At 31.2% G+C, this 10155-nt stretch overlaps 2 protein-coding genes across 2 annotated transcripts; one reads left to right on the forward strand and one right to left on the reverse strand.

The window, feature by feature from the left end:
• Positions 1–289: 289 nt before the first annotated feature.
• LOC136414820 (L-xylulose reductase-like) lies at positions 290–3602 on the reverse strand. The gene is made up of 5 exons (XM_066399038.1): positions 3430–3602; positions 2844–2924; positions 1037–1208; positions 497–814; positions 290–442 (listed from the first exon to the last, which is right to left on the reverse strand). The coding sequence occupies exons 1-5, from the start codon at positions 3479–3481 to the stop codon at positions 331–333; spliced, it is 735 nt and encodes a 244-aa protein (XP_066255135.1). The 5' UTR covers positions 3482–3602; the 3' UTR covers positions 290–330.
• A 2996-nt stretch (positions 3603–6598) lies between these two features.
• On the forward strand, positions 6599–9420 carry LOC136413597 (UPF0764 protein C16orf89 homolog). Its single transcript, XM_066397262.1, has 6 exons — positions 6599–6642; positions 6782–6903; positions 7271–7408; positions 8494–8779; positions 8846–9003; positions 9146–9420. Exons 1-6 carry the CDS (start codon positions 6599–6601, stop codon positions 9388–9390), a joined length of 993 nt encoding a protein of 330 aa, XP_066253359.1. The 3' UTR covers positions 9391–9420.
• Positions 9421–10155: the final 735 nt, after the last annotated feature.

The following is a 10155-nucleotide window of genomic DNA, read 5'->3' on the forward strand; positions in this document are numbered from 1 at the left end:
ATTCGCTTCTTTTGCCTGAAAACTAGTGCATATTTTTAAATTAGAATAAAATCTACTAGGTGTCTCAATGTTATATAGCATTCCTGACAATTCAAAATATATATCAATATTGTCAAATTCGATATTGTATTACACGAATATTTATTTGTTAAGTATTGTAACATTCACAACAATGTTTTGTGAAGAAAGGAAGGTATTTCTCAGTTATAGAAGCGCAGTTAAAATTTCATATAATTTGTTTTATTCAGAATAACAGAAAATTCTTAAATTAGATTACAGAACTGAAAAAGGTAAAAATAATAATAAAATTCAACACAAAGGTAATATGCCCTAAACGGCTACGAAACCACCATCAACATATAGGTTGGATCCTGTGGTCATCGAAGACATATCACTCAGTAAAAATATAATGGCGTTAACTACCTCGTCGACTTCTCCAAATCTAAAATTATTAAAAATAATTAATTCTGATTTGGAATTTACCGAATGTTTTTACCTTCTTAAAGGAATTTTTTCCAGCATGGGTGCCGCTATTTTCGGATCAGACCATCCCAACCTGCCCATATCGGTTAATATAACCGTAGGGTTGACATTGTTGAATCTTATTCCATATTTCCCATACTCCTGAGCCGCCGCTCTAGTAAATGCATCAACAGCACCTTTTGAAGCGCAATACAGAGTGTGATTGTTCAAGCCGACAACAGATGCTTGTGATGATATATTTACAATAGTTCCTGGTACTTTCCTGGCTAGCAGATTAGTCACTACATACTTGCTAATGTTTATTACAGCTTTGACATTAATTGCAAATATTCTGAAATAAAACAGAGAGGTAAAAAATCTAAAGATTTTCAGACCAATACAGGGGAATGTGAAAAAATATATGTAACAATCCATTTATAACGTTTCTTAACACGCCTAAAATACATTTTTTCTTCGAGCTGCAATTTCAGTACTATACAAAAAAATACAGTGCCTCGAATTCAAGTCAGTGGCGCACATAATAAATTAAATTCAACTTCACTTTTACACCCACCTATTGACATCTTCTTCTTTTGCCTCAGTAAGCGGTGCTAATATAGCTAATGCAGCATTATTTACCAGCAAGTCAATGTCTCCGATTTGAGTTAGAACTTCTTCAGTTCTTTTCCAGTCTGCTAAATCAGCAGCAAAAATTTCGATGCTGGGCACCTCCTTTTGCAACTTTTCTAAAATAAAATAACTTTTGTCTTTAATGTGTTGTTTTCGATCCTTTAATTTCAATGATATTTTTTATTTGTAAATTATTTATAGGTGTTCTATATCTTTAATAAGTTATAATTAATTTCAAAAATACCAATTTTATTATTTAAAAAATTGATACTAAAAAATTAATATACTGGGTGTCCAAGCTGTCAAAGGCATCATCTTCGATTTTTTATATGAATTTAAGAGTCGACCTTCATTGTCTTACATAGGAATATAAGATGAAATTTTTAAAAAGGATTATACAAGGTGTCTCTGAACATAATGTCATAAATTCAACAATTTATTATAGCTCCCAAAATATGACGAAAATTTCATATAAACATATATCGAAAGGAACTTGGTTTTTGATATACACGGTCTAAAAGATTGGTTCCCGAGGATGGTTTTTTATAAATATTTTCAAAACGTTTCGAAATAAATTAATGAAATTTTGTACTTTATGTGTGCAACTTTTTGTACTTTTTCTGAGTCTCTATAAAGAAATTGACACATTTTTCCAGGGTCGAGTAATACAGGTGAGTAGCACGTAAAAAGTATCTACATTTTTTTGTAATTAACTTTGGGAAAGTTGAAATTTCCAAGAGTTTTCGAGAAAATTGAGTTTTAACAAATAGATGGATAATATGTTTTATTAAATAAACATCAATTTTAAACCCTTTTTTACAACCTTTTTTATATTTTTTTAATCCCTTATTTTTTAACAATAATTGTAATGAACGCTGTTCCGTTTGCAACGAAAAACCACCAAACTTGATTAATAAATGATGTCATACATGGAAATGTCGAAAATATTTTTTTGTTTCATTTAAACGCCAACTGGGTTTTAAATCTGATGTTTATTTAATAAAATTTCAATTTTCTTGAAAACTATTATAAATTCCAATTTCCAACAAGAGTGCCTTTTTTATGTAAAAATGTTAAAGTTTAATATTTTTTCGATAAAATCGTCAATGAAGTTAATTTAAAAAAAGTTTAGGTACGTTTTAAGCACCACCTCCCTGTATTACTCGCTCCTGGAAAAATGTAACAATTTCTTCATAGAGATTCACAAAAAGCACAAAAAGTTATAATAAAATAAAAAATTTCATTGATTTGCCTCGAAACGTCTCGAAAATATTCATAAAAAAACACCCTCAGGAACAAATATTTCAGACTCTGTATATCGAAAACCAAGCGCCTTTTGATATATGTTTATATGAACTTTTCGTCATATTTTGAGACTTATAATACGTGGTTGAATTTATGACACTATGTTCAGAGACATCTTGTATACAAGCTATCTCGTTAAAATGGTAACCCCCTATTTTTTTCATTTTCTTATTGTAGAACAAAATGTTAATACAGAAGTCGTAGGCAAAAAAACGGTTGAGCACCAATTTCTTTCTATATGACCCAAACTGTCTGTATTTTTCAATAAGATATCCTGTACGTTATTTTTTAAATAGATGTGGGCATTGTAATGCCGATATAGAAAATATAAGGTTTAGTGATAGCTTATCTAACGAAAAATATCTATTCCATAACAATAAGGTATTGGAAAAAACAATGCCATTGAACCTAATTCAAAACTTATTATTTCTTTTTGTAATTCTTACCTAAAAGTTCCTTATTTCGAGCTACAGCTACTACTTTTGCGCCACATGCCACTAATTTTTTCACCAATTCTCTTCCAATTCCTGAAAATTAAAATTTAGTACGGTTCATTTCTATATATGATCATGGCGTACAAAAATCCATTTTAGGACAAAATCATTAATAGGCTTAAACTGGTGTTATGCACCACTCGCACTACATTACTTGTCGATATACATATAAGGCGACACTACATCAAAGCTCCGACAAAATTAGTGATATCTATTTTTTTCTACTCGTAAACGAGAAAGCGCACTTTTTGCACGGATTAGACTGCGGAAAATTGTACTTTCCCGCACTAGTGCATGACCACCAGAACTATCAAGGTTTTTAAGGCTGAAACATTGAATAGAGTGTTATTTAATACTAACGGTTGGTGTTTGGATGAATGAAACACTCAGTGAGTAAATGAAAGTTTACAGTAAGTCTATAATGAGACGCTTGTAGTACGTACCTTTATACAAGTAAAACTTATTTAATATGCTATATAGTGTAACTATAGGTATATAAGATGCCCAACATAAGCCATTAATCGTATTAGAATTTTACCTTGACTGGCTCCCGTCACTAATGTGCGTTTTCCATTGAAATTTATTTCCATTTTTTATTTCTTGAGCTATTATCACTACCAGTAATAATGATACAATTTATTGTAATCGACTTAACAGTCAAACACTTTCACTTCGAAGTCACCACATAGACTAATTGGAAGAATGGAAAACAATAATAATGAACAGTTTGTTTTGTATGTATTTCTTGCGGTTATTATTAGAGAGATAACGATAAACATATTAGTACAGAGTGCCTTAAAAATAACGTGTTTCTCTCAAATTCTGGATCAGGGTTGTACTAAGGTCGGAAAAGGAAAATCCATGAAAATAATTCGCATTTAAGCTGCATTATTAAGATAAAGCTTATTTAACATGAAATTTTTTTGTGTGTTTTCCTCACAGTTCCCCCAGTTTTAAAAAAAATATTTTGAACACTTGTCGCACATATAAAACACTCTCAATATTGCTAAACTGAAGAAAATACAACAGAGTATTACGCAACGCATATTATGAAACCAAAGATGATAATATGCTGCGAGAAAGTAGTTCTGCAAATAGCTCGATAAGCATGAAAGATATGAGAAAAAACTCAAACAAATTTATAGCTCTCAAAATTTTTTGAACAGTAAAGTTGGTGGATAAATATGTTAATACATTATACAGTCCGCAAATAGGGGTCACCTACAACTTCATAGACATAGATTAATAAGAGGTGAGTGCCCGAGATTTGGCGTTGGCTTCGGCACTAACACATACATATCATATTTTTAATTGTTACATAGGATGTTTCTTAAGCGTGTGGCAGGAATCTAAAGCAGCATTCCTTGAGTCAAAATATGAAAAAAGTTCCAATAAATATGTATTTAAAATAGCCAAAATGCCTTAGTGTCAAGAAAAACCAATCCTAGTGTTTTTGAAAGAGTTCGGTACACGCTTAGGGGAAAAGTAAATTCGTGTATGCTAGTTGGTGGCAACGCCGTTGACCTTTTTCTATTTAACCGATTTTAAAACTCTCACCGTTTCCGAGATAGCATCACGCACAAGTCAGCGTGCAAAAAACACCTTGAATATCAAACTAATGTTGTTTTTTTATGTAGTGGTTAAAATATTTCACAATTATTAGAACAACGTATTTTTTTTCTGCTATATTGTATTAAATTGCGAGAGTACGGACCTTACTTTTAAAACACATTCTGTATATTAAATCGAAATTTAACTTTACTGATAGATTAACTGCCATCCGATTTATACTATAATATAATAAAAATAACGACAGTTAATCAATGCTGTGTGTTACGATTAGTATTAGTGGATAATATACATTCTCTCTGTAAGGTCACAAGCTTAAAAAATACATTTTTTTTGTCTTCGCAGCTAAAATAATATTACATTATCAACAGATTTAGAAAACACACCTATCACTTCATATAATACTACGTTACATTACGAGAATGATAAGAAACGTATTACCATCGAGACTAGGTGGTTGTCATGATACTACGCATATTATTACGCATGGTTTGAAACTTTATTACCTACACTAGTCGGTAATTATTATTTTGTTATGATTCTTGCTATTTTCATATTTTTCCCTTCGAATCCCACCAAAGTAATAAACACGTTGCGGAGAGTTTTCACAACTCAGTATTGACCCAAACTTTTAATGAAAAATCGACGAAAAACGAAAAATATATCTAAAAGTTGATACAAAATTGTCTAACAACAAATTACTCACAAAGGTGTAAATCCCTACGACCTCTTAATAAGAAAATATTGCCTTAAACATTTGCATACCACTGAGAGGCTCATTTTCTGAATACAAAACATGTAGCCAAGCATAGTCGCTCTGCTTTTTATTCTTTTTTGTTGTAGAGTTTTTCTCTAATTTTCTACTAAAATTGCAAAATTCTAAAAACTGTTCTATACCTATGCAAGTGCAGAGGTTTTCGTTCCATCAAAAATACTCTTTCCTTCTATTAAAAATACATACAGTCACTTGTAGTGAACTACATCGATTGATATTTCAAAAAAATAAATTAAAAACCAGATTTTGTAAGATTTAGTGATAGAAGGTACCTTGAATAAAAATAATCTGGAATGCCTTAACGATTAGAAGATATATCTTTTTTTAAGGAAAATTTCGAGCTTTTTGAAGTGACGTTCATTGCTCTAATCGACACATATGAATCATATGTTCAATTCTTTTATTGAGATTCTTGAACCTTAAAAATGCAATTTGAAAAACCTTAATTTCGAGTGACTTTGAAAATTATGTCTCTCTATATCTCGGGAACTCAAAGGAAGAGAGCGTCCCACACAGAGCTGCTCTCGTTTGATAGATAGAAGTCTTCGAAGCAATTAATCTGATCAGCAATTGCTCTTCGGATCCCCAAAATATCTAAATAAATAAGTAGCATGAATGTTCAATTTGTTATTAAATGAATTGTGGCACTGGTCAAGTTGGTATCTTAAAACTGCAATTTTAGCATTCATATCGTAAAATACTTGTAACATACGTATTATAGTTCTATCTCCACTTTACTCTCTTTAAGAATATGTACCTAATACTATTTTCTATAGAAGGAAAAGTGATAAAACTATTCTTTATTATATATGTTTTATTTTCTTTTACGATGATTTTTCTCTGTGTAGTTACCTACATCGTGTATTTTATTACGAAGCATAATAAGTTTCTCTTATAGCAGACAAAAACCCAACATTACTGCTATTGGAATAACATGTACCTACTGAAAAAGATATCATCTCAAAGGAAATTTTGTTCCAAGAAACCTAATATATATAATAAATTAATTAAATCCAAACATTAACTTGTCGTATCATCAGGATTTTATCTAAAAATACGAATTCAGGATCTGGATGTTTTTATCTATTAAACTAGATCATCTCTTTTACTACAAATACGTTTTATGGTAATATTATAACGCCCATTTTTCTTGAAAGTGTCACAAGAACTACCTCTAAGTAGGTAGAAAATTCAATTTTAACTTGAGTCTTCTATGATAAACTCCCTCAATGAATATTCAATTTTCAACTTGACAAATAATTTAAACTTGAAACGTTTCCATTTAATTATTCCTTTTAAATTAAGTTGTGTTGTACTAATTTTAAAAGACATTTTGAGACCTGTTTCAAATTACAAATAAACAATGGCAATTTCGATGTACTACGCCTCTGGCTTAATCCCCGATATGTTCTGTTGTCCTCTTGGAAAATATATAAACTCTCGAAAAGTAATTTAGCTTCTTAGTATTGAAAAGCTTCTAAATGAGTCACAAAGTAGTCTTATTGACGTTATTTTGGTATTTTATTTACTTTTGTGTCGAACCAAGAATACTTGATTTTAAGGTGATAACTACGGCTAGGCATGGGTTACAAATCTCTTTAGATTATATCGAAGATCATCTTAATGAAATAAGCGTGGACTGCGTTCTGGGTGTTAATTTTGCAAGGGGTAAGTAAATTCATTTTGTTTTTGTAAAAATTGCTCGAAATTTGATTAGACTCAGAGGGAGATATTGGAGAGTCAGAAAAAAGGCGCTCCAAAAATATCAAAAATTTAGCTTTTTGTAGCTTTAACGCATGCATGCTTTTTACATTCGTTTTCTGTACATTTTGTATCTCAAGCTGCTTTTGATAGATTTTTTAACATAGTTAAAGTTTTTAAAAAAAGTAGTTAAATTTAGCGGTTAAAAAACAATCCCCCCCCCCCCCCTTCTTTCTCGACAAAATGTATCCTCCTTTCGCACTCTTGCAATTGTTGTAAATTGCAAAATGCTTGCAATTTACACTTGAATTCTGAATAATATTAAATGTTCCAGGCTTATTGTATTCCTCCTTCAACAATGGGTCCCATGTAATGGACAGACGTACACAGGAACTACTTAAAAAAATTAATAGGATATTAGAGAATAGTATATATCTATTTAAGACGGATCCCGAGAATGGGAACGATTGGAGTAAGTGCATTAAAACTATTTCTATCAATGCTTTTTTCCTCTATCTCTGTACAGGCATTCAATGGAAATGTAATTCAAATGCATTAAAATTGACTTGGACACACATAAAGGCATAATGGCGGATCATTTACTAATTTACTAAACTTTTTCCACCTTAATATACAGGGTGTTTTTTAAGTACTGTGCCCAAACTTTAAGATGTTATTCTTTTAGTGATTCTAAGATAAAAATTTATATAAACATAGGTCTGGTAACGCTTCGTGTTCAAGATGCAGGGATGTTAAACTTTTTTAAAAATTCGTTACATATTAAAAAGAAATCCTAAATAACAAGAAGCCACAAACTAATATAACGTTGAAACTTGGTAACAGTTTTTAATGTAGTACAAAGGAATCGTTTAAGCTAAAAATTGTTCGTCTTCTTTTGTTTATGGCGTGCACAAGGGTAACGCCGGAAATTTAAGAAAAATCAAACAAGAAGATTTTATGAAAACTACACTTAAACAAATGGTACGCAATTGTTTTCAGTGAAAAAACATTTAACAATAAGTAACACGAAACTTACATTAGTTGCTGAAAGTGTCCTTCAACTTCAATAAAAGCATTAGCTCGTCTTAGTACCCATTGCCGATCAGTTTGAAATATTCCTGCCGTATATCTTATCTGATTACATGAATCCCGTATCAATTGAATTAATTCTTCATCAATGTTGATCGAAGTTCTATAGACGAAAAACTTTACGTGCTCCCCAAAAAAAATCTAATGGATTTAAATCCAGTGACGTGGGTGGCCAAGACTATGCTTAATGCAAAAAAAATTTTAAACTTAAAAAAAATCAGTAGCCCATAAATAACACTGTCAAATTTAAACAAAATCGGTTATCGGATTATCAAGATTTTTATGAAAAAATGATTTAAAAAAAAGTTTGACACTCTGTTTCTTAAAAATAAAATGTTACCAGATCTATGCATAAATTTTTCGTCTCAAAATCATTAAAAGAATCACTCCTTGAGGTTTGACCACAGACTTAAATAACACCCTGTATAATCTAATATTAGTAAACTCTGTGTTATCACTTTTTTCCAGAATTCAAGAATTTAATAGAACATAATCTTTGGAATACAGCTATCGATTACAAAGAAGATTCATTTAAGAATTTTTGGAATAACCCAAAGACACTGCTAGACGATAAAGATGAATGGAAAGGTTTTCCGCCCAGTTTCCATTTAAAAGACTCAGATAACTGCTTACAGGAAATAATTAATTCAACTGCCATGGACCAGGAATTCAATACTCCCTGTATGGTGACTACTCCATGTTGGACCATGTTTTTGCAAGATGGAAAAGGACATGGATATTTTCTCACTCATAAGTATAGACTTCATTTTGTTATAATCTATGATTATTATTTTCATTAATTTTAATTATAATATTTCAGACTCCTTATACTAGAAACTGCTAAAGCACGAAAGTGTCTGTTGGACAAACAACTATACGACTTAATGATCCTGGATATATGCTCTACAATTATGACTGAAATATCTCAAAACTATCATCAGAATTTCAACGAATATTTTGATTTATTTTTAGAACAGGGTAAAGAACTCTCACTTACGGTTTTGATTGTTAAATGGCTTTAAATTTTACAGAATATACGGACATAAGCAGTTCTATATGTTTTGACCGATTGGCGAAATCTATATCCTGTAGCCACTAAATGTTTTTTTTTATATTTTAGTACTGCTCTGTGGTTACGCCGGATTTACAGACTTCATTCAGTCTGATTGGTTATACCGAATTTCAAAGTCACAGAGACTTACCGGCTGCTTTGTTGACACCTTAACTGATAAACTTAAGTCTAGAATAAAAAGGGACTTCAGGTACTTCAACGATGGATGCAATGATCATACAACAGGGCTCGGAGCGGCAGTCTTCGCATTACATTACAACTACTTAATTAATTTCGTCTCTAAGCTTAATTAGGAATGAAATTGTCTTGGTAAACCTCCCATCAACATGTTTTAACTAAATAAATGTAAACTTTGCAAATATTTGTTATTATATTGCTGACAAAATGAGTGGGCCTGCACCTGTCTTTGTACTGCGAAATAGGAGAGATCTGTTTGTGCTTTAATACCTAGTGCAATTTTTTTAAATATGTATTACTACTTTATTGTTCACTATATTAACAAAAAACAATATTTTTTGACAATATGGTGGACTAGATTTGCCTACTATATTGTCCACTATATTGTCAAGAAACAATATTTCTTGACAATATGGCGGACTTAATTTGTCTATATAAGCTATTCTACCACGTTGAAACAAAATTAAACAGTTATTCGAAATCTGTCAGCTTCAAACATATCTGCTATTTATCTTACGAATATTTAACTATTTACAGGCAAAAACATGAGTATCGTAATTTTTAGTTAGAGATAGTGGGTTTGTCTCGAGCACCTCGTCCCCTGGCTTATGTTACGAAGTTTGTATGCAATTCACCGTCCACTTGACCTCTTCAATGATATTTAAATGGAAATCAACCTTTACAATTCGTCTCCTTACAGCACTTTCCTTATTTTTTAAGTAAGTACCGCAGAATGGTTCCATAACATATGGTGATTGATCCAATGACGATGACCTAAAGCCAGTATAAGAGTTTGAGATTGATGTCCCAAATTTTATCACAGTACTGCTTGCATGTCTTAAGGAGCAGTTTCACATAATTGATCGTTTTTTCCAAATGTG

Source organism: Euwallacea similis, chromosome 1 (assembly GCF_039881205.1).
Source record: "Euwallacea similis isolate ESF13 chromosome 1, ESF131.1, whole genome shotgun sequence".
In the NCBI taxonomy this organism is placed as follows: Eukaryota; Metazoa; Arthropoda; class Insecta; order Coleoptera; family Curculionidae; genus Euwallacea; species Euwallacea similis.

What these genes read in the sequence shown, in the direction of transcription:
- LOC136414820 (XM_066399038.1), bottom strand. Translation starts at nt 3,481, where the DNA reads ATGGAAATAAATTTCAATGGAAAACGCACATTAGTGACGGGAGCCAGT. An exon ending in TCGAAATAAGGAACTTTTAG is followed by an intron (nt 1,209 to 2,843) that starts GTAAGAATTACA and finishes ATTTTATTTTAG; the next exon opens with AAAAGTTGCAAAAGGAGGTG. An exon ending in GAAAAAATTCCTTTAAGAAG is followed by an intron (nt 443 to 496) that starts GTAAAAACATTC and finishes TAATAATTTTAG; the next exon opens with ATTTGGAGAAGTCGACGAGG.
- LOC136413597 (XM_066397262.1), top strand. Translation starts at nt 6,599, where the DNA reads ATGGCAATTTCGATGTACTACGCCTCTGGCTTAATCCCCGATAT. An exon ending in GGGTGTTAATTTTGCAAGGG is followed by an intron (nt 6,904 to 7,270) that starts GTAAGTAAATTC and finishes TAAATGTTCCAG; the next exon opens with GCTTATTGTATTCCTCCTTC. An exon ending in CGAGAATGGGAACGATTGGA is followed by an intron (nt 7,409 to 8,493) that starts GTAAGTGCATTA and finishes ACTTTTTTCCAG; the next exon opens with AATTCAAGAATTTAATAGAA.